The sequence below is a fragment of the Patella vulgata genome, chromosome 1 (genome assembly GCF_932274485.2).
Source record: "Patella vulgata chromosome 1, xgPatVulg1.2, whole genome shotgun sequence".
Classification (NCBI taxonomy): Eukaryota; Metazoa; Mollusca; class Gastropoda; family Patellidae; genus Patella; species Patella vulgata.
Window position 1 is genome coordinate 30,355,183 of NC_065879.2, and position 27,848 is coordinate 30,383,030.

The following is a 27,848-nucleotide window of genomic DNA, read 5'->3' on the forward strand; positions in this document are numbered from 1 at the left end:
CTGGGATGGGTCCGGCGCCAGATTTTAAAATGGACCGCTGGACTGGATACAAAGAAAACAATTTTAATGAAGGTGAAAGATAACCAGGCCAGTTTTTCGACCCAGTTAGTTACCGCGGATCATCATAAATATAACGGAGGGGGGGGGGGTGGATGGCCGAATGGTTACCACGTGCGCGCTGTATCATAAGGCCTGTCATTGAGTCAACTGGCGTGGTTTCGAATCCCCAGTTGTATGTGACAAGCAGTAGGGTCGCCTGTCCAACCTCGTGGGTTTTCTCCGGGTCTCCCGGTTTCCTCCTACTGCTAAAGACCCCTACGCGCAAGCGAATTATTGAAATAAAATTAAAAACCATATGTTAGTCCCGAAATGACCTAGTTTGTGTCGAGTGGACGCTAAACCCCATCTCTCTCTCCTCTCTCTCTCTCTCTCTCTCTCTCTCATAAATATAACGAATGGCCCTTTGCACAGTAAAGGGACAAAACATAGCAATCAACTTGGACATGTTGTAAATAAAAATATTATGTTATGTTTTTATTATTGTTCCTAATTGATATATGGTTGGGGACACAGAAAAGACAATATAAAATACCTGCATGAAAATTACATATTATTTTTTTTCAAAAAATATTTTGAAACCCTCATAATTTGGATGGAGCCAAACTCCTGAATAATAGTACCTATTTGATAAGGCTTTGGATTTCCAACAAAATTGTAGTGTATATTTGAATTTTTTGGATAAAATTGTTCAATAATGATTGGATCCTGAATTAGGACAACACCACAATCTCTAGCGACTGTAAAAATAAACAATATCTTTCCTTCTGTTTTCTAATATTTTTCCCCCGTTTTCCATCTGAGACGACAACGTAACGCTCGACATTTTGTGTAGTGTCTAAGCGTTGATGTTTTACAATAATTTCACTAACATTTGGAAAATTTGGTAGAATTAGGCATAAAGTATATCTTACACCGATCTATTCTGTATTTAGGACTTACTTCCGTGTTATTTTTGCTGTAACAAAATGTCGAACGTCATGTACAATTCATTCCATCCGCAAACACATAACGTTGACTTCGAATAAAATGCATTCCAAAACTGTTCTTAACTACTCAGAGGGAATGGTTTTTCGCGAAAACGGAAGCGAATTGTCATTGAGGAGAATAAAGAGAAAAATACCCAACATTGGTAAATCTATCAATTCCTCATGTTTTCAAATTCTGTCACGTTCAAAAAATAGTAACGATCGATATCTTAATTTCATAAAATTAATGGTCCCTTGAATCAAAATTTAATATTCCTGCATGGGGGTAATATGTCCCATTACTGTGCAAAGAGCCATACATTTAGTAGTACTAAGTGACATTTTATGACAATATTACTAAGATGAGAAAATTTCATTAGATGTAAACGTGGGTCAAAACTGTAGAGCTAACAGTAAGAGTTGTTTCCCCTGAAGCAATAAGCTATTCGACATCCACAGAGAGAGAGAGAGACAGAGAGACGGACAGATGGGTTTAACGTACACCCAGGGGCGCAAAAAACATATTTTCCCAGGTAGGGTTTTGCCCGGACCGCGGCAAATCCAACTGTTTTTCGCTCCATTTGAACGACAACCCTGTCCTCATAAACGCAAAACAACAAAAGTAACCCGAAATGTCTGATAACACCGAATCCGATAAGACCTCCAACTAGGGTATAGGGGGTGGGGTGGCTGTGTTCCCTCCCTTTTGGAAAAGTGCTCCCCTCAGTGGGATAGGTAACCAGTCAAATAATGCTTGTTATCCATAAAGCATCGACCACCTCCTCCATAAAACAGCACCGTCCTTCATCACAACACAGCCCTTAATTTACTGTATAACCCTTGTCGTAAATGAACTTTCGCCCCCTCACAACAGCCATCATGTACTATAACATACCCCGTCTTTCATAAAACAACCCAGATCCCCAACGCGGAGGTTCCTCTTCGTTTTATACCAGCGCCTTTCTCACTGAGCCGTTGCGACTTCAGATAAAAATGAGATCGTAAGTATAATTTATATAGATAGTTCATGATTACTGCACCGCCCTTCACAATAGATTATCCAGATTACTGCACCAACCCTTCGCTAGATGTAAAACATATTCTAGATTACTTACTCCACTGAATGTAAAAACATTACCCAGATAACTGCACAATCCCTTCACTAGATGTAAAAACATTATCCGGAACCTATATGTCATCAGCATCTGGCATCATGTTCTTGCGCTAAGGGTTAAAATTTCAACGATAGTCACTGTCATCATTTCTATTTAGTTCTTAGGTTCTAACTCAAGTAATCTTTGAACATTTATCATGCGCCTTATTAGGTCTACTTTACAATACCCTTTAACGAACCATCCTATTTATGGCGGACAATTTTTAAATTGGGGTCTACCACCGAGTACCAAGTACATATTGACTTAATTCGGATGTGATGTCCCACAAGAACAATCATTTAGCGTTTTCCTTTTGGTCTTGAGGTCGCCCGTAGCGTTATACCCATCGTGTTGTTCTTATTTGCGACTCACTTCGAAGAAAGTTTGAGACAATTCAAGTACGGTCGACTATTGGACATGAAACTTGGCACGCTCGTTCCTTGCATAACGATGGGGGGATTTTCGATATTAATAACTACATATTATTACTATAGCACTTGTTTAAATAGGTCGAAATAATTCATCCAGGTCACATCGGGGGGGGGGGGGGATACGTGGAGACAACCCAAGAACTGACGACTAAACAGTTGCACCCAGCGGCGTAGCTAGAGTGATAGCAAGGCAACGCCTGCTCTTCCTTAACTCAAAATTTTCAAGTGGCGCCTTTTCAACAATTTAATTCTTTAGAAAATAGCGTCGATCCCTCTGAACACATGTACAAGTCGATTCTCATTTTCTTTGTAGTATGGCTTAGAAAGAACTTCTGGACTCATTAGTTTTCTCGACCAACCTCCCAGTATTTTGAACTGCCTACTCGAACTCCTGTGATGCATTAAGGGCATCTGGGCAACCTAAACCTACTGCATGTTTAATGAATTTAAAATTATTCGGCATCGCTTCATTTTTTAAGTGCTCAACCCAGTAAGAGAAGTTACAGAAACCGTTCTTATTGGTAACTAATACATTAATAAACTCTCATGTTTATCTCTAGCGTTTTAGATTGTCTATTCAGTCAACCGTGAATCAGTCATCACCGCCTAATACTAAAGTAGACATTCGTCATGAACCGTGACAAATTATACTCATTTGAATATGGCAGTATAACCCGTTCATAAAAATAACGTTAGCATGATATTTATGAGCCGTGCTTATATAGTGCACGTCGTATAGTAAGTGTTGTGTAGCATAAAGAAGATAATAGGATAAGCTGACAAAGCGGTTTAACAGATACCGGTACTAATATTTATGGTCACTGTAGTGTGAATATTATATTGGGCGCGATATATCAGGATCGATAATCTGATATATATTTATGTTTACTGTTTACTCTGACTTGCCAATAAGCGTAGGCGATCTAAATTATACACCACAAAAATACCTGCACGTTTATCTATATCCTGGCTAGCTTTAATAAGATATAATATACGAAAGACAAAAGGACGGTTTCGGAGATTACAAGTGAGAGTTTGTTGGACAAGGTCTTCCGTATATTATAGGTCACAATACCTGAGCCCATAGTATGAGCTATACCTAATACAGCCGGTTATATTGATACAATAAGGCTTTATATATATCTACATCATCATTATGTTGACAGCGGCTTTAATATGGTTTTATTTTCGGGATATAGCCAACTATTTAATAGATTGGGGAGAGCTGGAAATGAAGGTATGCATTTATATTTAATTTTGAATGTAATATATCCAGTTTTCATTAAAATCAACATTTAAAATCAAAATTTTATAGTATAAGATTTTACAAAATAAATAAATAAACACGGTTGAATATAGTAGTTTGTTTAAGCAGATTGTGACCTAGATAATGGATTATGGGAGTGGGATGTGCATTATGCAAAGAAGTGGAAAGTTATCTAGTTGAATGTTTGTATATTACGGATTTTGTGTGTGCATAGTGACTTGTGTTAGCATCTGTATGTAAAATGTGCTGTATTTGTTACGGTACTGAAGTCGCCATTTTGCAGGGGGTGACAACTCTGGGGATATTTCTTTTCATGCCACGCACAGAGACTTGCACAAAAACAGAACGTTTCAGTCCATGAGATCAGATCATACTTTTCCTTTAGTTACACAACTGAAATCGACACTGGTTATACAGTCTATTCCATTGGGCATAAGGGCTGTCTCGAAGGCTAAAATATCTGAAGATAGTTCTAACAATCTGTTTTATCCATTTTTGGTTTGCCGAGTGTAATGACAGTGTCCGAATACAATGATTTTCTTTTATATGATAGCCAATAACCCATCTTGATCTAAGAGCCCAGGCAAACCGAACCATGACCCCTAGGCAAAAACTACACTATATTTGTTAGCTATGGGAAGTCCGAAAGTTAGAAGATATATTCAAGTTCTATCATCGTTTATGGGATCAATGAGAAAGCCCAAGCACAATCTCTAGATACGAAAGCACACTACAAATTTGTTAGCTATGTGAACTCCAGAAATGAGAAGAAGATTGTCTCGATATATTCTTCATTTATTTGATCTCTTCGTCCCACATTACTATGCATTGGTCTCAGTTTTCACATCCGTGGTGTTACCTGCAATTCCCACCAATACCATAGCCATAATAGATAACAGACTTTGTGACAAGGTTGGGATGGTTCCCAGCCTTAATTGAAAAGGAAATACATTTCTTCATGGTAACGACCAAAATAATAGGCTTTTCTTTGGTAAAAATTACCCAGCTTTATCAAAGAACACAGTTCTCCTTTTTGTAAATTATTTGCAACTGTGGACAATCCTATTATAGTATTTTGAAATACATTGGCGCAATTTGGTCTTAAAAGCAATAAGCAGTAGACTGAACAAAAAACAGATACCCCGATTTCATTGTTTATTCACATTTAAGAAAATGGTTTATTGTGTTCTGGCCAAGTCCTTTGATGCCTAAAGCTTTTCATGTTTAGTTGACAATATTCTTCTATAAAGGTAATTGCTGTTCTAAGCAATAATCGAGTTCCTGTGTTACGGTTCCAAGCCCACGTTGCCTACACAACAATTAATTATTGATTATCAACAAGGTATGGATGTTTCACTAAACTCATAAAAGTGATCGATCAGTGCAGACCAGGCCTGCGCGGCTTTTTTTGTAATTTGGTTATGGAAGATAGGAATTATTCATTAATCAAGAGGAATTGAATATGGTAAGGATAATTCCGATACATCTGAATCTATTCTTAATTGGTTATTCGTGTGGTTTGTATCTGGGGTTGAGCTCTACTTCGAGAAATATTTACTGAACGTCTCGTACATGTATATAATAATTGATTATTGAATCGAATAACCAATACGTTAATGTTTTTCCTTCTTTTGAACTTACCCAACCTATTACAATAAGACTTCCCTTTTTTACTATCGGTGGTTTTTTTTAACACTTTGTTTTAATTTAGTTGTTTTATAAAATTCAAGCGGCGAGTAGACTACATTATATTACGGGATTAGCAAGAAAAGTCTTGCCCTGCATGTGTTTGACTTTGCTTAATATCTCTTGGCTACCTATCTGTGAGCAACATAGTCTTATGGCTGCTTCGACACATCGATGCAGATTCTCTCGTGTAATTGAACACTAAATGTGATGATTCAATAGAGACATGACACTGTCAACTGACAATTTAAATAGAGCGAAACTTATATGATAGTTTACATCTATAGTATGTATATACTGACTCTATAGTTACATTTAATATGATTAGTCTACACATGCAATATGTATCAATCATTAGGCTAGAAGCTATGTGCTATATATTGATCGATAACGTAAATTATATATAAATATAATATATTCCAGCCTTTATATATTCTCCCGTGTATTAAATAAAGGTAGATATTGTGGGCATATAGCTAACCGTATGCAATAGGTCTCTAGTATTTTGTTGTGATTCTTTAGTTTTTGACATTATGAATCGACATTATTATAGAGATACGGACTATGAGGTGAGTTAAAAGTAATGTTGACGGCGGGGAAACGTGTGGTATCATGCACGTATTAGAGTCAAATAAGCATAGCTGAAATTTTTAATTAACTTTTTCTTTATTTAAAACGTTTTTATTTTACTTGGTATTGTTGAAATGCAAATGGAATTTAAAATATTAACTTAAGGTACGGAGTATTGTTTTACACGAATAAAAATATATAATGAACGTTATGGAAAAACACGAGACTTGAGTTACTTCCCAATTCAGGGTTTTATACTGGGTATATCTTTGCATGCAATACACTAATTGTGACCAATGCAATATGTTTTATTAGTTTACCATACAAACAGCCATTGAATGATTCTATGGTTACAAAGTCGGTTTCAAACACAATAAAAATTCATTGATTTTGCATTCGGTTTTGTTCAACTTTCAAGTCTGTAGCTTTCTTGAAGCTAAATGAATAATGATATAGATTCGATGATATAAAGCACGTTTGGGTGTGTATCCTCTGTTAAAGATGCATTATGCAAGATTTATAGATTGAGATGGGCGTTCTTGCTATAATAGTTCAAATATGGATAATGAAAAATGAGTATACATGTATATTAAAACTTGCAGTCAAATTACTTTTTCCCGAGCGAAGCTATGAATGTTTCAAGTATTTACAAGATTAAATAGTCATATTCCAACAGTGATGTTGATGTCCTCACTTCCAAAATAATTATATGTCTACATGTCTAAATGTCGTAATGTCGCGAGAACAAGTCGTATTGTCGGGTTAAAATGTCAAATTGTCGGGTTAAAATGTAGTGATGACGGGTTGTCGGCCATGGTCCTATCTACACTAGGATTTTCTGAGCGTTTTTCGAGATTCTATCGGGATTATCGCCCCTTGTGATGCTAAATTTGTAGACGTAGTAACTTATGACGTCAACCGGCAGACTGTCGTCATTCAAGAGACGACAACCATCAAGACCGGTGGCATTATTGCATCAAGTCTTTCTTGTACATCATTAATCTTTTTTTTAAATGGGGGGGGGGGGGGGCTTTTCGGTTTTATTTTGCGTGTGTTGTGTTTCTCCTGCACTTACTATTTGACTTATGTATGAATCATTACTAATAAGGAAATCTTCCGGAATGGAGTAATTTAAGAGTTAAATTATATACATGTAGGCTGCATGTATAAACGCGTTCAGGAATAAGTCCCGTATATAACGTGTTAATTCGTTGTAGATTTCACATCCGCTAGTGTACCGCCACCCTGTCGTTATCTGTATCAATTCGAACCACATTCACCCAAGTTATTTATTGTATGAATTACTAATTCATAGTATCCACGACTCACTTTCCTATAAACTTTTGATTGGCTGATTGAGCCCCGTCTAGCAGTTTAACTCAAACGCTTTATGTATTCCTGTTTTCAAATACAACCTTTTATTAGTACTACAAAGTCCTTACTTCAAATCCATCCCCTAGCCCCCCCCCCCCCAAAAGAGTAATATTATGATAACGTTGCAAACTGTGTCAATTTTGACTGGCGTTCATATCGTGGTGAAGACATAGCCAAAAATGTGCCATTGTAAAAGTGCATAGATGCGGAGAGAGAAAGAGAGAAATTTCTATACCCAACATGTATAAACTTTTTTTTTAATTTATTTTAGTAAATTTCAATTCAAGGTTTGCCCAGAAGAGTCTATTTAAATAAATACAAACTATTTAGGTTATACAAAGGGCATAATGGCTGCACCACCATCTAAAAATCATGAATTTGGTTAAGGAAGCATCAATAAACATGTTTAAATTAAAGTGTTCATGGACTGTTACACATGTTATAATTGGGCGAATAACCCCAAACACTGAAAGATACATTTAGTGGAGCAACTAATGTAAAGGTAAAACTTGCAAATCGGCTTTCAAAAATACAATAGCATTGTGTTCTTCCATCTACCCCGTTAGTAGGGTCCATTAAGCACGAGAGGCTTGCTGGGTTAGCGGTCTATGAAGAACAACCTGTTTTGGCGGTTTTTGAGTAGGCGGAGTTTAATATATAGGCTATACATTTGCCGTGTTATACCCATACTTGGCTAAATATATACATACTACACTTGAGCGCCAACCAGCTTTGACGCGAAATACGATTGAGCGTTGTGACAGGGTTATAATAGGGATCAGTTATATCAATTTCTAAAGGTAAGTCAATCATTACCAATCATTTATTAATCAACTTGTAACGCCTATCATTTCGCTTATCTTCAACGGAATAACTTTAGTTGCTACGCTACGAATATTATAATTTATGCTCACATGTCGAAGTATAATAATACATGTAGTTATATAAATTTAAATATCATTTCGCTTATCTTCAACGGAATAACTTTAGTTGCTACGCTACGAATATTATAATTTATGCTCACATGTCGAAGTATAATAATACATGTAGTTATATAAATTTAAATACGCTATACATGTGAAGTTGATTCAATATGTTCATACTATTATTTATTACAATGATATTTGAAATATCTTTGAAAGACGAAATTTCATTTGATGAATTTTGTCCGACATTAATAAGACGAGTTACGTTTAATGTAGTATTTCGATCCGTTTTGTGATGCCGATAGATAACTTTATAATTTATTATTGTAAATTTAAATTCGCATTATTAGTTTAAAAGTAAGTTTTTTACTCTGTAAGTTTCAAGACTACTTATTGACCTGTGAATGTCCTGAACAAATTGGTCAATGAAAGTTTAGAAGTTAAGAATATGGAATGCCATTAAGGACTAAACGTACTGGTCAAGTGAGTTTATTGGCAGTACTAAAGAACATAGACACCACACTCAGTGATAATTATTGCCATTGTAATCTTATTGACCGTAAATAGGAACTATGATGACAAAGTTTTGTCTTGATCGTTGCTAGTAATTTGAAAAGTCGGTGACCCATATTGGCAACTGTCTTACCTGGGGCTAATTTACCTTAATAGATGATCGGTTATAATTCAAATATATATTTTTAAACCACGGGCAGACAAATAGCTCATGTCCATCTCCTTAAAATCTTTCATTGTCAATGACGGAAAGTGTTAATAAGTACATTTGTGTTAATAATAACACCAAAGCAATTGACAATTAAATGTATTATTTTGTGTGTAATGAGTTTTATTATAATTGACCTATGGCATGTGTATGAGGAAGGTGGCTAGTGTGTAATTCGTAAAAAATATCTCTTATGAAATGAAGTTTGTCTTACCGACTAACAAAGACGGGCATACGTCATGCAGTGTGTTACGAAGGAAATTTTGTCGGGGAACGGCATTTAGTTTTACTCTTATTTCGAATTCCAACAGTCAACGGATCTTCAACGTTCTGCCAAAGGTATTAACGGAACATCGGTGTTTCGCCCCTCCAAACGACTGGACACCTTACCCCGCCAGGCCCTCCGCCTTGTTCCACTAACGCTGGGCACCCAGAATGGAAAATACCCAGGAACTTTATCGGCCAATATCTGGATCTCCTAGTTAGTGAGCCAGGACCATGCTCACCGAGCGACCGTCACTCCTTCAAACAGTATGACCTGTCCAACACAAACATGTAGAAATCTAAGTATATCAACTAGACTAAGCAGCAAAAGAAACGTCAGGTTGGTATGTTACTCTGAATAGACGCATTGCATTAAACTTGACAAAACCGCCATGTTGTGCGACAGCACGTGCAGAATCCCTTCACACAGGCATCTGAGACAGCACGTCAGACAGTGGGAACACACGGAAGACCCATCAGTATCGATACAGTGTGCCGACGTCTCCCCAGATAGAACATCCATTGCTGTAGACCTTACCGTGGACCGATCCTCATCCCTCGTCATCGACGTGAATGTCTACAGTTTGCCCAACAACACCAGAACTGGCAACACAGGCAATGGAGAACTGGTCTGTTCACAGATTAGAGTCGGTATATTGGGTATCAACTGCAGATGGCAGGACCAGAATATGACGTCGACGTGGCCAGCGTTATTCTGACCGATGTTTCATGGAACGAGACTCATGGGGAGGTCCAAGCATAATGGTTTGGGATGGAATCGGCCTGAACAAGAGAGTGGGTCCTGCGGTGTTCCAAAATCTTGGTCCAGGAAGAGGAGGCGGCATCACAGCAGTGCGCTACATCGACCAAGCTCCCAGGCCCCACGTCAGGCCCCACCAGATTTCGAACGCCATCAAAACAGCATTTTCCAGCATGACAACGCCCGTGCCCAAACCGCCAGAGTTACTCGGGACTTTCTACAGCGGAACGGTGTCAACGTTATGCACTGGCCAGCCCTTAGTCCGAACTTAAACCCGATTGAACATCTTTGGGATGAAATTCAGAGGAGACTTAAAAACGTCGTACCGAGACCAAACACAGTCGATGAATTGTGCCAGGCTTTTCTGAGAGTGTGGTTCCAGGTGCCAATGGCGTTCATCAATTGTCTGGTTCACAGTCGCGGTGGACACACCAGATACCGTGTACAGACTCAAACCCTTCTCGTAATGTCTTAGAATTGTGATGAATTAGTCACTAATGTGTAAACATACTGTTCACAAAAAATTACTTTGATCCATTTAGTAAATCGTTTTCTAGAATGATTTGATTAAAGTGCCTCTCTGATTTTGAAATCGTTCTGACGGTTTTTTTTTTTGCTGTTTAGTATATATGAAGTATTGTTAAATTATCCTTCAGTAAAAACTTATGAAATCGTTACCCATGACTAAATATGTATATAGTATGTGCCTAGCTAGGGAATGTCAGCTTTATTATATGTATGACTAGATTATACGATGTAATAACAAGCCTTCATATTTATAATTGCGCTTGACGTATTAAATAAACTTTAAGTGACAGGTTACCGTGTGAGAGGCATAATTACATTTTAATAACTGAACAAAACATCGTCAAATCATAAAAATACTCACACTAAAATTACAAATCCCATCAAACAAATGCAGAAATTGTAACTTTTTGTACCCTTAACTGAAAAGTGTGTTCAACATGGATCTCTACCTAGGTCATGGTGTTTCGTATATTTGAGCCTGGTCGCGTGAAAGATCGCACGTACGATAATGCTTCCGAGATAACTGTATACTGAATACAAAAATACAACATTTTGTTAAACTGTATGAACTCTGGCAATCATAAGTGGTATAGCATGTTCAATAAAGATCACGCTTACGCGAAACTCAATTATCACAATTATCAAAGTTGATTAAAATTGTTATTTTATTGCCTAGATAAACATAAGCCTAAATATTACGTAAATTATTGACTGACAGTGGACATTTTATGAAATAAATATAAAGTAATTCTTAGGGGTGATTCTAATTGGGAACCGACATTTCGGCTACCGAAGTTAAGGCCACAGAGGTTAAGTAGGTCCTAATATGAACTAACTGATGCTAATAGGTGCTAACTGGTATTAATCGGGGCTAACTAACTGATGCTAAAAGGTGCTAACTGGTATTAATCGGGGCTAACTAATTGGTGCTAATAGGTGCTAACTGGTGCTAATGGGGGCTAACGGGTTAGGATTTAAAAACGTCAGTGGCCGAAACGTCGTACATTCGATTCTTATACGCTTCAGCCCAAATTGCAACTCTGAAACCCAAATACAAATCAATGTGTCACGTTATGCTCGGTCTACCTGGAAATTCATATTTTGGATTTAATCCGTTTGTGTGTAGTGACTATTGCCCCAAGTTTGTCTTCTAAGACAGTCGAGAAAGACAGGGTATTCATCTGGAACACGTGATAATACTCCTCAGCCATCTGGAAATATTTATTGTATATAAATTTATGTATAGGATACATCCGAATTTTTGTATCAACTTTATCTCTATACGTTCTGAACGCAAAACAAATGTTACCACAGTAGCATACACATGTTTAATTAGTTATGGATGTAAAACTGAATTGATTCATAAAACTAAATTAATTCATAAAACAAAATTAATCAACGTAAAAATAAACCAAAACTCTAAAATAATTGATATATAATTGCCAGCAACATTATCATTTATTAGAATATGTTTGTCATTTGCAATTTAATTTAACATTTTATTAAATATATATGATTCATATTATGAAATATAAAAGATAGGAGGGGTTATGTTTATGACGTGTTTATAGTATAATACCAATACATATTAACCATATTTGGAATTTAAGTTAATTAAAATATCTTTCTCCGTTACCTTGATCATAAAAAGGATATGATTTTAGTTTATGTCAACATGAAATTTGAAAAGATACAAAATAAGTTCAATCTTTTCAGAGATTTTGAACTTGTATCATATTCCATAATAGACGGGGCATGAATGCAACATGCCCCTATGACTCACATCTCCTTACAATCTTAGATCAACAGAAAACACTGTCTATTAGTTTGCAAAGGTATCGTTAAACCTACTTCACTAATGTTTGCAGTGATATTTACTTCACTTTACCACCGTTATTTAAAATTGTTTATACATGTATTTTATGGCTATTTTGTCCAGACCTTTTATTTGCGACCAGGTTTAAATTCACAATGATAACTGAAATTCTTTCTATTTAACAATTCACTGTGTTTGTTTGCGCCTGGACAGTAGTGGTTTTACGATACTTTTTATTTCAGTCCATGGGCTATGTTTTACACTTCTTAATACTCTCACCGGAGGAACACTCTCTATGCCTCATGTTCACATACTAAAGACACGCTGTCCGGTGGTGGGTTTGGATCGCTAACAACTTGATTCATTTCGTACCTTGGGATTTTTTGTGCTATATTTATTTTCTGTTTATTGAACAGGTAGGCATCATTGCGTACATAAAATGCTCAAAATAAGATGTATATCAAACAGAGTAACAGATAATAATAGATAGGACTGTTTCTTGATTAAATGTAAGTTAAAATTATGTTGAGTGAGGAGGGAAGGTTCGCGCTACCAGGTACAAATGAACACATATGCCTCCTTGAATAAATATAAAATAATTAGATTAGATGAATTATTAGAATAACCAAATTAATCAATGTATTCCAGACAAAGTTCCTAAAAGAAAAATGATTAAATTTCTGTGTTGTGATCAATCTTGTATTTTGTGGTTGTCTGTTACGAGTATGTAACCAGATAACTTATGTAATCAGATTGGATTAGATTGAGTAGCTAATTTCATTATTACATGATATAATCAAATGTAAGTTCAAATTACAGAAGCGATAATATGATGTATTATTTTGGGTGTCAACCATGTCAATCGCAAACGACCGTGACATTTACAACGGAAATTCATTTTAGGACTAGTAAAAAATGCTATTTGGCTTTAAAAGGCAATTAGAGATTCGGGGTATGTATTTATAAACTAGTATTTCAAAGGTACATGTATATGTAGTTGTTATCTGAATTTAAAGCAAATAATATAGAAAGCAGAAATAGTTAAGTCTATTAACCATGTACGGGGGTGTTTGCACAGCATATTAAGGTATTTTAGGTTAAACGAGACATAAAAGACATAAAAGCATGATGGTTTTGCTTTATTATTTTCATTATAGAAAAACTCCACTTGACACCCATAGAATATGTGCCACTAGTTATATTTAAAGAAACGGAAAACATAGCGCATTTATATGTAAATTACTAACCCCGGAGCCCTACTGGGTTAAAAATCATCTTAACTAAAATTTTATTGTAGAACAATGGAATTGTCGTATCAAAACTTAATACATAACATTATCTCACTTATTGTATATCTGGATAGTGAAGGCCTTAACAGCTAGCCTTGTCACAAACCTCGATACGATCATTGGGGTCAGATGTTTTGGAATAAATTTGCAATAACCACAGTTGATATATACTAAAGCTAGTTTTCTTTTGACTAACAATACACATATAGTTCTCTGTTTTTAATATCCATACATAAAGTCGGGTCAAGAAATCGTAAACACATTTACAGTCTCCTTTTTGTGTTGACACACAGCAAGACACTAAATCAACAGCTATAGCGTGACCAACGACTAAAGCTACTTTAGTCAATATCCCAAAGTAAATATAGACTAGTTTTACTTATCTTATAACCATGTATTATATTTACCATCAAGAGAGAATTATGTCGGATCAACATAAAGTAATCTTTGTATTTAGTGACTTAAAGCTAAAAACATGAAACTTGATTGATATTAATGTTGAAAATTGATGCCGTGGACTATATAAAGGGTACAATAGACTTTACAATAAATCTAGTGTTTAGCAAATTACATAATATTGGTTTCGTTTATTTGGAAAATGGTAATTCTGATCAATGTTGTAAAATAGAAACTGATCATGAAGACAGATATTTATGTTACCAACATAGTGTGTTTACATAGATTACTACAGTTTACTCTTTCTGATCTTTCCTTTTAGTCATTACGATATTATGATCACGAAACATAGAAGATATGATGCGCGCTTTCTAGGATTGGTACTTCGATTTTATTAAATATAAATTTTTATGGGCATAGGATTGAAGGTGGATACCCATTGTTTGCATTGCGTGGGTGGCTTACAGTATACGACCCATGCAATTTTACATCTCAACCTGGTTATGAACATTTCTTTTTCAAAATAAAGTTTCACGGAACAAAACTTTCCACACCCTCTAGTTATCAGTATGTTAAAACTGTACATGATTTATTTAAACCCCAGAGAGTAAGCGAACATTTCTTCCTGTCAGAATATTCTCCTGCCATTAAGGATTTGTCATTGTAGTTATATTCAATATTTTAATCAAATATCTTACGACATATAATAACTGTGACCAATAATTTTACAACCTTCAAAGCATCGGCTACTTGAGTTGTGAATTGAATTCAAATTTTGCTATAACATGATAAACAGAACATTGATTTGGACAAATAATTTTAAAACTGCAATATATAATAAAACAGAAAATAGCGTTAAATTTAAGTCATGCAAAATCTTTATACATTAAAATAGTAAGAAAAAAAGCTATAATATGTGTACAAAGAATGCATTTTTCATCTGATAAATGTTACGGTTGATAAATTTAATAAATAAAGTGAGTGAAATGGAAAGACAGTGTATGTAAGTCTAGTGGAGGTTGTCTACCTATTATGTATGTAGTATGATTGTAATAATGTTACGCCTCTTTTCAACCAAGTTATTTGAATTATGTCGTGTATTTTATATTATTGTGTTGGTGGATGAGCTTATCAAATTTCAGGTAGGCGAAATCCGGGAATAAATTATTTTAACCGCCATTTGTTTTGTTTGAGGCAAAAGCACTCCCACAAAAATGTTCAGGTTTTTATTCTTTTATAACATTTTTTTATTAAAGAGTAATGTACTGTATAAGATTAGTACACTATTAAACAGAATATAAACTAGTAAGTTCATCCATCTTAGCATACATTGTGTTTGATCAAAGCCAGGATATTAATATTAAAATAATATGACAATACAATACGAGACTATGTTTTACTGTCAAATTAGTTAGTAATTAATCAAACCAATAATATTATCTTTTGTAGATTCGATTAATTAATATGTTATGATGTATAATTTGAATATTTCTAACATTTAATACAGGTATATTATTGTAATGGGTGTGTTTCTAGACGGAAAGGGATGTCACAAAAATCACCCTTGCTCATTTTCAGACAGCACTGAACGCAGATTATCAATGAAATTTATATATTCATTTACTCAGAATTCAACAGTGGAGGCTATGTTGTTGTGGGTGGAACTTACTTCTGCTAACGAGTCCCATCACACGACTGAAATGGGTTTTGTCCGAGTTCTAAGCATTTTATTGAAATAAAGAATTAGTCCCGAACTGACCAAATGTTGAGAGTGGCCAGGTCCCCACCCCACCGCCCTACTTGTCACCTTTAATGTCTCTTGGATAACATCTTGGTAACTTCTCAACCTGTAGTTTACGACATAAACAGGTCCGATTCATCTTGGTCAATAAGAGACTAATGACACTTCCGGTCGTCCGTGGCTAGTTACAATGTTCAGATTGTGACATATCTCGAAGTTGGGCGACTGATAAGTTATACCGTTTATGTGTTCGTTTAATCGAACCGGAAAACAGTCACATGAACATGCAAACAGAATTAGAACAAAATACCAAAAATTACCACTTTCGATTTCGTGACATCCGTCTGAGACGGTAATAAAAGTGGGCGCAAATTTATCATAAAGAAATTAGACAAAGCGAATAATGTTTATTCACAGTAGAGCTGTTTTATTTTCATTTATATCTCTTCCGTGTTTTGAAAGTCATGAAACTCCCACCTTCTATTTGGAAAATCTTTAGTAACGAAGGTTGATAAGAGTACTACACGTATATGTCAATGTTTATAGTCTAAAATATCTGATAATGGATTAGGAGTAAGCAGACAGGTGTAGTCTTTTGGTTTTCGGTGGTTTCAAGTGTAATTTGGGTCTGAACGTATCATAAATAGGTCAGAGTTCAGGGCGTGATCGATTATTGTCAAGTGTCAATGATATACTTGTATGACTAATCCCACCATAGGAATAATTATTTACGGTATAAAAATTTCATTGATGGCAAAATACCTTGTGTATAAATAATTTCTTTAATAACACAATATTTTCATTTATGCGAATATAATACGTAACAATAATGAAACATGCATTTTTCCTTATTAAAAGCAGATTTTGAGTCATTTTATTACCAGTAATTTGGTTATATACAAAAGGGCATTTGAATGGAGAATCTATTTTCTCTTTAACATACTACCTTTTCTGTTTTGTTCCAGGCGTTGTATCCATACACGTTAGAATTTTGAGCAAAGGGTGGGGTAATATTTTATTCTATGTGGTTAAGTTAGTAAGCAATGCATGAGTAAGGCACGGGCTCGCTAATGGTTTCCATTGCCTGTGCAGGGCCGAGAAACTGACAAGGAACAACGTCTTGGACAAAACACATGTTGGCGTTCAAGTTCAAACAAAAGAACTATTGATAATTGGAAATAAGAGTAGGCTGTAGCCACCGGGTCCTGGCAAAGTTTCCCTCAGAGCACACTGCATGTTGTATATCCGTCTTCATTTGACCGGTTGGTGCAGAAACAAAGGACGTTACACCCCATTACATTCGGATAGCAGCAGTTACTGATATATATACTCTTCAAAAAAAGTAGGGGATATTCAGAAACAATACAAAACTGAGGAATTGCACTGCTGTTTTTATTAGAGGTAACCAGTGTATGTTAATAACAGGCCAATTGCCTACATATGAACATAAACAGTTCATATGGGTGGCTTATCTGACAGCCCCATTTCACTCGCAAAGAGATACACTGTCAAAAGTGAAAATGGACGTTTTTGTTTTTTGTTTTGAGTCATTGCTCCACCAATCCTCAGACATTCAGCAATTCGTCGTGGCATGCTCCTATCAACCGTCCAATCACGATTTGGGGCAAGCGGTCAGATGTTGTGAAACTCGCAGTCGTTGCTTCAGGAAAATGGTTTCCAGTGGGCAATTAAACCTACTTCGGGCCACAATAGAAGCGGCATGACGGGGTAGTTTGCTACAATGCGCAAATCGTGATTGTTTTCCACATGAAATGTTTAGGTAGAACAGATTCAACAGAAATTTGTTAAAATCAAGACAATAAAGATTTTGAATTCCTACTCGACTAATGTCACTTTGAAAAATAATAGAAATACTAAAACTGCAAATCTATGTGTCCAGTGCTCCTCATATTAGTGTCAAAACTGCGTATACATAAAAATAAGTAACGTCCCGGCACTTTCTTTCTTGCTTTGTTTGTCTTGGTACTCTCAAAGTATGTATATTAATCCTTCAGTGATCCAGAGATAGTAATGGCTGAAATGGGGTTGAACGTCCTTCTTTTCTGCACCAAAGACTGCGATATTATTGTGGAATGTGTCGTAAAGAATTAACTTAATGTCTATCCTCTGATAGATCAAAAGACTCTCTATATATAATATCAAAATGATAAATGCCCTGAAGTTAAATATACATGACGTTATAAGGTCTTATTTGAATTTATATACATAATGTTTAAATCTATTGGCATTGATAAATTTAAGCAGATAAGATACTTAGCTATTTCAGCATTTATATGAATTATTTGAAAAGATTGTGTTATAAGTAGTTATTTTCTTAGTTAAATATCTACATGCATCTGTGGTTTTCTTATTGGCGTGAGTAGGTTTCTGTCATCTGTTAGTATTTGGGATTTTAAAAAAGAGAAAATCAGGTCGCGGGCGGGGTTAGTCTATCTTGGTAGATATATAGAGAGATATCACTGGTATGGACACCTTTTCTTTATATTTTACGTCAACTGGGTCAACATTGGTGAAGTGAAATTAGGGTGCGGCGAGGTTTTTACACACGTTTAAGTATTGACAAGCCGACAGACTAAATCTAAGTAACCTTCCATGGTCTCTTGGCTGCCAAGACACTTACAACAGTATCGTTAGCTCAATACGGAGTGAGGCTATAGAAATACGTTCTTATAGAGGTATTTAATATTATCTTAATCTTCTTACCAAATCCTGTACACAGTTTATAGTTTATTCACGATTTCTTTCATAGACGAATAATGTCTTAATTAAATTATGCACCAACAAAGATTATATAAAGATACTTTGGTCTTTGATGCTAAGACCGTGACCGTTCTGCTTTGGCTTTCATTGACAAAACGCTTGAATATTATGAGCAACAAACCTAAACAGCACCCTGTAGATTCATGTATATTTATATATTCATGCATATATTTATACCTATGTATGCATATATGTATATAAAACCATAATAATCGAATATTCCGGCATAGATAAGTATTTCTAAATACAAGCCTCGATGGTCCACATTTAATTTATTATAAAATAATATATAAACCAAATGAATGTACAGTACCAACTTACATCACATAGTCTTGTCACTACTTTAATGTTTCAGAGCTACATGTAATTGTAAAACTGAAAGATGATAGGCTTCTGGTAATGATTTTAGAGTAATTTGTACTTTACCGCTATGATAAAAAAAAGTAATCAAGCATGTTTCTTAGTGGTCATAAATGTCACTTTTACTACTTTATTTATAATAAAACAATCACGTATCTGTCTTACCTTCTCTCAATTTAATCATTATGTTGTGTGATAATTGGTGAACAACACTGGTATTTTTAACCCCTTGTGTAAATCAAGGGACCTTCTTTAGGGCAAGTTTGTCACTAGTTTCTTTTGAAATGTTACTGCACGTATTAGTCGGCAGCTGAAGATATGAGAGTAGTATTTATGTTCTTAGTATAGATGTAACTTTAGGAGAGGGATATTTTCATTATTACCATCAGGTAAATGGGTTAGATTTGATTGCGTAATTTAAATCTTGAGCTTAGAAGATGGCTCATTTAGAGAATTTCTAAATGACAGACCTCACAACATCTAGGGGCGTCACGGTATGTAAGGTTCGACTTCTGGAATTTAGTTCAAAATTATCACCCAGTGCACTTCAATTAGTGGCTGGCGTCGTGCACGAGATAGTACCTCTTATAATTCATTTCGTAACTTCACATAGTAATGGTTAACGTTGTACCACTTTCGAAATAATGATGAATGGCTGATGTCCATGTTGATATTCAGACTGTATATATTGCACGGTATTGCAAACTGAACAATGCATATCAGGAAGTGATACTATATTTTAATACGTATTAAAAAAATGTACTTAAAATAACCCCCCAAAAACATTTGATTTTTTTTTTTTTATATAAGTTTTGTCGTTTCTTATCTTTAATACATTTAATCATTTAATACAACACGGTACATAAATGTACTTAAAGAACTTAAAACACGTGATAACGTTAATCCCCATAAATTTAAGTTATAAATCATTTTTTTTTTTTTTTTTTTTTTTTTTTTGTAGTATTATGTCTGATTGTGTAGTGTGGTATACACAGGAAACATTACAACTTAAAGTATTCTCCTTGTGTTACACCGTCCACAATATGTATTTAATACTATTATGTATAAAGCATACGGTTAGCTGCAAAATTTTTTACAATTGTCAATAAGCATAGAATTTATCAGGTGATTCATCTAATTATTGGTTGATATTACTACTAAGATTGTTAAGGATGCAAAAGAGTAAATTCTTGTACAGTAGTAATATGTTTTGGTGCTTTACATAGATTATATTTGAATGTTTTTAGTGATTTAGATGGATTATATTTTCGAATTTGATGTTTTAAAATCAAAAGTTTGTAGGATATAGAGATCGTAAACTCTTGAATATCTGGGAAAAGGCAATGTGTTTTAGTCATTACCGGTATACATATTTACAAGGACAATAAAACACTGTTTAAAATTTACACAACAGTTCACATGAATATCACGTGAAGATCGTTGTTACAAAATGGACATTTAAACTGTGGGTCTATTGGTATTAATTTTCTTATTTACAACGAATATTCACATGCCCCCTTTCCTTCATTTCAGAAAAGAATGGCGAAATCAGATGTCCAGAAATGTATGGATTGGCTTTTCCAGCAACAGGTATGTTTAACATAATTATATTTTATTGACCCGGAGATAGGTTTATCAGACGATTGTGTAAATAGTAAACAATCAACTACAGATTAGCTTTATGTAACGACAGGCTTACTGTGACTGAAATGTAGTCAAAAAAGGTTTGGTTTGTTTACTTAAAACCTGCACGCAACCTGCTATTACAAACTAACAAGATTATTCATATTAGAGAAAATATGTAGGCTACTGATATATAAGAGACTCCTAGTGAATCTGGTGTTTCCAGGTTCTGTTCATGGAACAGATCGGAACTCCCCAGATTGGGTGAATCGTCCATTTTTCGGGTAATGGATGTCCGTTTTTCGGACACAAACATCAGGGAATGGGAGCATATCATAGAAATATAATTGTAAGATAAAATAGCTCGCGGTTTACGTTTTCAATAATATAATAGGTGAAACTAAGTGGTAAAACCGTTTTAGATAATAATAGATTCGCCTATGAAAAGTTTGTTGGGAAACAAAAGGACAATGAAATATATGTACCTGGCACTCGATAGATTTTCTGTGTATACAGATCGAGAGCAGCACGCAAAGGACGATATGCTGTATACTTTTTTTATGAGAAAGGGCAACCAATGATGGCGGTGTGTTGAAATTCACTCCAAATCGGTTTACTTCTTTGCTGTAAATTTCCTGGAATTACAACGGTCACGCACGACAATATTATTCTATTGGATTGTGTCTGGCGAGTTACCTCCCATTGTAAGATGTTATAAAGTTACTTGATCACACATTTGATACAAATCATGCACTCCATAGCTCAGATTAGTGAGATTAAGGCTCTATAAATCCAATGATTTGGTGAGTCATTTGGGAATGATTTAACATTTTAATGTTGCATTTATACACCTAGAAAAAGGTTTAGCAAAATGAACCAAATTATGTCTCAATTACTTTCGACTATCATATTAATGATGGTTTTAACAATATTGCTTTCCCATACAAATGATTGACCATTCATTGGTAACTGCACTGCTCCAAAACCAAGCAACTTCAAAATTAAATATGACCTAAATATTGTATATACAGGCTCTTTAAAATTGGTTTCTTGCAATATTTATCAAATGGCTGTGAAGTATGGCGGTATATTCTAACGTGCTATGGTCTAATTTCTAACTTCTATTTATGTAACATTTTTAAATTCATGTAATTTCTAACTTCTTTTAATGTAATTTTTAAATTAAGACAATGTATAATCCAACTTATTTATTTGTTCAGTATAAATTTTAATTCTGTTTCACCTTGCAATGAGCCCCCCCCCCCTCACGCTATAGTGGTTTATCAACCGATGTATGTCCGCCAGAATGAAATTGAGGAACAGTCTGAAAACAGCAAGACTTGCAGCCAGAAGGGTGATCAAAGACATCTTACTGATAGATGCCTATGAGATAATACGTCTGGCATAGTGTTTAGCAGTTGGGACTTGAATCTGAGGTCGTGGATGAGTATCCATTAGTCGGATGTCACTGATGGATTAATGATTGTGTGGAGGCGCAGAATGGAGGCTTATACACCTACGAACACCATGATGTGGGATGCCCCATTCAGACACGGGGAACCTACAGGCGGTAATGAAACATTAGGATAAGGAGGATTATAGGAATGTACACCTTGATGTACTTAAATGACTTTCAAAGTCACCCTTTTCTGCTGGAAAAAGTGCCATTGATTCCGTGGCAATTTCCCCATTAAAACAGCAAAGTCTTTAATGAATTTTAATTTGCCTCTAAATAACATTCTTTAATTGACTAGTTAAATTAAACGCCAATTTATGTGAAAGTTAACTGAATGTCGTTTATATAGGGTGATATGGAAATAGCTGGCTATGGTAAAGGACAGAGTGGTGTATTAGAGGCTGTCAAAAAACAAAGATTGAAGGACAGGGAAATAAAAGATTTTAGAAACAATATCAACCGAGCTTTAGAAAAAAGTGTAAGTATTAAAATTATAAATAACCCTTTTATTTTCTTTATTTTGAATATTGCTTTAAGACAAAGCAATAACAAAGGGGAGGGAGCAATGTGATTTATGATTGAGGTATACGTATTTAACTTCACCTTGTCGTTAGATATAACACGCTCAATCCTTGTAAATATAGGTGCTATATTGGGTGGAGAAATGGGGATGAACTGTTAAGGAACCCATATCTACAAAAAACTTGATTTAATAGCCGATTTCTCTCTAAATCTATGTAACTTTATACGAATTTTCTTTTTCAGGAAGCTAAAAATGGTGAATTACCACAAATAGATGGCAATTATGAATCAGTGCAGGTACACTTTACATTAATATTATTCAAAATATTTAATGGGCTTAAATAACTTCATTTATATCAATAAAAATATACTGATCAGTTAAACCTTAAGGCGTCATTCACAGACTTGGGAAGGAATCAGTCCTCTTTCAAACAGTTTTCCGTGTTATTGTTTTTCTAACATTTATATTTACATATTTTACAGGCACTTTCGTCGAAACGTACAGCATGTTTAGAAATCATTTCGCAAATAGCATCCCTGGAAGAAATTGTTCAGGTGAGTGGAAAACAATGTTATTGCACGTTATTTAATCTTGAAGATAAACTTCCTCGATAAAAGATTTTTCTTTTTATTATTTTAAAAAAATTAAAAAAGTATGTTAGCGGCGTCAAAAATAGAGAGACAAGAGGCCCCCAAAATCTATGTCGTGGAATGTATAATATATATTCATATAAGATACGATATTTGTATATAAAAAAACGATAATTGAGAAAATGAGAAGTTACGTGCTTATTCTATTCTAATCTGTCTAAAATGAACTAATTCAAACTGTCTTACCTCCCTTAAATTAGAATTATCTTTATTTATCCAGCCTTTAACAAACGTGGTTAATTTAAACTATTTGCCAACCCTTAACGCCCAGCCGTTTGTTAACAATCGCTCCGCATTCATTCTTGCCACAGTTCTTTTCTTCGCGAATGAAGAAGTGGTCCTTATTTTCAAACTTTAACCCAAACAATTTATGACACGTTTAAAAATTTATTTCATTTTTGGCATGAAAAATGTTATTTATAAACTGTAGCCTAAATTTGTGTGTACATTTCCGCATGTCTGAGCGATCACGGTCACCTTGTTTTTTAACATATTTTCATTTTTAGGATATGTCAACCGAATTAGATTCTAGAGCCGTCCATTTAGTAAACATTGGAGAAAACAATAAACTGAAAGGTGCTAGTTCTCAAACCAATGAAAGTCTAGCCCGAGCAGCACAGGTAGTTAATTATATAATGTAAATTATTTAGGGAATTTTCAAATCATCGTAAATGAAGATGAGCCTTATTATTTGAATATATCCAAGATAAATATAATGACAGTATCAGAGCAGTTAATTGCCGCCACTGGATACTGAAATGTGTAAGGCAATTGTGTTCGGTCAAAATGTCGCCTTTTGGAAAATATAATATTCAGTTTTCTAATAATTGCAATAATTATTATTCCATGGTGCCAATAAAAAAAAATTATAGCTTTACTGTTCCCTATTAGTCGCATTTGATAAATATATTCATTTTTGCCATTTTTCCACACTGTCAATAAAAAATCACTTACTGACCCTTAAAGTTGCCACTGAAAATTGGCATGTCTCTAACAAATACTATTAATCAATTCCTACCATCATTTCTTCCGGGGCCCCTTTGCACCATTTTGATTTTCCAACTTTTCAGACGTGTATAACTGCAGTTCGCCAGAATTGGAAATGGATAATTACAACTATGCAATGTGCTGAACTTCATGGTAGAAATGCTGCAGCTTATCAGGAGGTAAGCTACCAAAAATATATTTCATATAAAGGAGCTAAACCGATTTGAATCATGTTAAAATTATTTATTGAATTTGGTTTATGTGATATGATATTTTCATTAATGATGTAGCAAACCATTCTTTTGGGACGAAAGTGGAACACAAAATCGGCATATATCTCAACACTGGCTTTCTCTGTAGACGTACAATTTTAATCAACAATTTTAATTTTGACCCAAAGCAAAGAGACCTCATCATTTTTAAAGCTTTTGATTAAAGTAAGGGTCCTCAATTATCAATGATTCTGCATTACCGGTATTTCAACTGGGATATTCTTTGAAATTCTATTTTTTGTTATCTCCCTTGTCGCTCTTGTGTCATTTAATTTTGTCTACCTATCTACATAAGAGTAAATGGAACACTCTCAGTTTAATCCTAATTGCATTCATTTGCCAATATTTGTCATTTAATAATTGATGAGCTATATAAATAGGGTACATAATTTTTCTAGCAAATGAACCGTTTCACGAAAAGTAACCATAAGATAGTTCGTTAAATGTTTTCGTTTTTGATAAGTCTCGAATTCCAGTTTTTGCTTCGTCCTGTCTTGTTCATCGCTAACGTTTTGATATTGATGCATGTAGCTTTAGCTAATCTCGCATCGTTTTGATTGATCGTTGAAAGTATGCTAATCGTAGGCCTTATTATGTAATGTCTGATCTGACGAGGCCTTTGTTCACGTCTTAATTGATCGTTGAAAGTATGCTAATCGTAGGCCTTATTATGTAATGTCTGATCTGACGAGGCCTTTGTTCACGTCTTAATTGATCGTTGAAAGTATGCTAATCGTAGGCCTTATTATGTAATGTCGTCTTATCTGATGAGGCCTTTGTTCACGTTTCCTCTTATTGTTTATTTACAGTTTTTCCACGAGGTAGAAGAAGCTGAGTATTGGATGAACACAACCTTGTCAAAAATACATACAACATTTGATAAATCTAAATTAAACGGTGATAGAGCTGATGTACAAGCTATAATGGATGAAATGAAGGTTATCATCAGACAATTTCTTTTTCATTATTATCATCAAGATTATTTTAATTTCCTATGCGAGATAGTGCATGAGCATAGAATAGGTTTTTATTATAGTTAAGCCTAAGGATTTGTTCACCATTCTATCAAAGGTATATTAAAATGGCGGATTGATAAGTTATTGAATGAAATCAAATGAAATGGGGTTTAACTGTTCTGCTCCGAACTGGGCTAATGAAGACGGACATACGCCATACAGTGTGCTATGAGGGAAATTTTGCCCGGACAGCGGCAACTGTCAAGGGATCTTTTACGTGCACGCCAATGTGTACACGGGACTTCGGTTTTTCGTGCCATCCGATCGACTAGACAACGGTCCTTGTCAGGCCCTCATTGACAAGGGTGAACTTTCTCGGCCAATGCAGGGATCGAACACCCGACCTCCAGGCTAGCAAGCCGGCGTCTTACCCACTTAGCCACGTGATCCCCAGTTATTGAATGATAAGTAGACATATTCTTATTCTACTATTTGAGAAAAGGGGATGTTTTATTGACTTGAAAGTTATTACGATGTGTGTTCTAATTTTGAAAATAATATCAAGTGTTCAAATCCTGTTTATAAACTGAAATAGTTAGCAGAATCCGGTTGATTTCTTCTATGCGTATACACATAGTAAGATGAATGTATATGAGTCATGAACAGATATTTAGGCCGCTTTGCGTTTTAAGCGGGTTTCTTCCTTACTTTGTTTACAGTTTAGCAGTTGAGTGAGCCTAGTAGTTCAAGATCATATTATCTTCCTCAATCACTGAATGATGCAATGTCTGTGGTTGGCGTAAAATGGCCGCAGTCTCTGCCCACCCAACTTAATTGATCTATAAATCATATCTGGTTAAAGTGCCAGCACGCATTGCATGTCTTTTAGAGCTCTCGTCGCTAATATTTCATCGAGTGGCCTGATAAACGCTACTATTCAATTGCGTTTGTAATAGCAGTAATAACATGGAAAACACAAAAATGCAAGTTATAGATAAGTTTATTTATGTGCAAGATCGTTGTCGGTCACTTCTGTACACTGGTATCTTTTCGTGGTGTTCGCTACTTCGAAATGATGCTTTAAATTTTCAAGAACAAACGCCTACCCTATCATAACAAAGCTTATATTGTACAAAGATTTTCTAGGATTTACTCATAAAAGTTAAACCTAAAGTTTGTTTATGATAAATCATAGTTTTAAGTATCGGAAATAATTGCTTCCTCTTCTCTCAAATCTTCAACCTAATAGGAAGTACATGTACTGCAATAAATCATGTAGGCGGTAGTTACTTATATAGTCGAAAATTGGTCATGAAAAGGTTGGATATCTATTAGGCCATTATATATATTTAAACATGCATTATGCAAGAGCAAAATCTGCTTATTACAAGTCTTTCTTTAGGCCTGAAATGTTATCAAAATTATCAATTAGACATTAATTAACTTATCCAGACCATAATCAACTCTCGATGTCAAGGCTAGCCTTCGATGTTGGCTGGATTAGATTCCTATATACCGCTAACGGCCACTGATAATTAAATCAGAAAAAGTGGATAATCGAGACTATGCTGTTTATATTAATGATTTTAGTAATGATGACCGAGACTACGCAAAAAATTCACCCGCTTCTTTCTCAGCTCATACTGGATCAATTTGACTGAAATGTTCAGCAAATTACCTTTACACTATCTAGTTTTTAACTATAATAGTGAGAACTGCCATCTCTTTATCTTATCTCCCATAATGTATCTTTAACTAGTTTTAGGTCCTTTATAAATGTTAATGATCATTTCTTCATGTAAAATTTGACATCGACCAGCTAAAATAATTAATTTGCAATTTCTTCACCCCATAGCCCCACAACCCACACAAAACAAACTCAATTTTAATTATTTATGTACATAATTAAGTTTTTATTTCCCGTTATATTAAATGTAAAGGGATTTTGTAGTCATAGTAATGAAAGAGTTTTCTTAAAGTTTATCATGGACAATACATTAATTATATCGGAAATTGACAATTTTATGTGACAATGGCCACTCTTTATATAATATGTAATACAAAGTTCAAATCCGGATTATTTACATTCGAATATAATTTCCGAATGAATCAAGCAATGAGTAGACGTATGATCATTTCGATTAATATCTTACTTGTGATGTGACTAAACTGTTAACAAACAAAGACGCACACTACGGACATCAACACATAAATAATTAGACACACGAACAAAAGTCACAAAATTCAGGGGTATTAAACATTTCATTCAATTTTTGGGGTTGTTGTAAAGAT

At 34.8% G+C, this 27,848-nt stretch overlaps 2 protein-coding genes across 11 annotated transcripts in view; one reads left to right on the forward strand and one right to left on the reverse strand.

Annotated features, from left to right (window-relative positions):
- Positions 1-23,546, reverse strand: part of LOC126808970 (uncharacterized) — a 32,064-nt gene extending 8,518 nt beyond the window's left edge. Inside the window, exon 1 of one of the 2 annotated variants that reach the window (XM_050534050.2) lies at positions 23,528-23,546. The gene's annotated coding sequence lies outside the window, so the exon portion shown is untranslated. Of the gene's footprint in view, positions 1-19,254; positions 19,393-23,527 lie in introns of those variants that run through there. The other variant, XM_050534049.2, reaches the window with a different exon arrangement.
- Positions 3,453-27,848, forward strand: part of LOC126808844 (dystonin) — a 31,264-nt gene continuing 6,868 nt past the window's right edge. The window contains exons 1-8 of one of the 9 annotated variants that reach the window (XM_050533874.2): positions 3,453-3,847; positions 20,623-20,679; positions 22,518-22,646; positions 22,934-22,987; positions 23,174-23,245; positions 23,848-23,961; positions 24,412-24,507; positions 25,410-25,538. In XM_050533874.2, coding sequence (XP_050389831.2) covers positions 3,767-3,847; positions 20,623-20,679; positions 22,518-22,646; positions 22,934-22,987; positions 23,174-23,245; positions 23,848-23,961; positions 24,412-24,507; positions 25,410-25,538 — 732 coding nt within the window. In that variant the 5' untranslated portion in view covers positions 3,453-3,766. Of the gene's footprint in view, positions 3,848-6,081; positions 6,133-8,150; positions 8,308-13,453; positions 13,475-18,527; positions 18,645-19,459; positions 19,479-20,146; positions 20,166-20,195; positions 20,215-20,242; positions 20,272-20,622; positions 20,680-22,517; positions 22,647-22,933; positions 22,988-23,173; positions 23,246-23,847; positions 23,962-24,411; positions 24,508-25,409; positions 25,539-27,848 lie in introns of those variants that run through there. The other 8 variants (XM_050533883.2, XM_050533911.2, XM_056099510.1 and 5 more) reach the window with 8 other exon arrangements.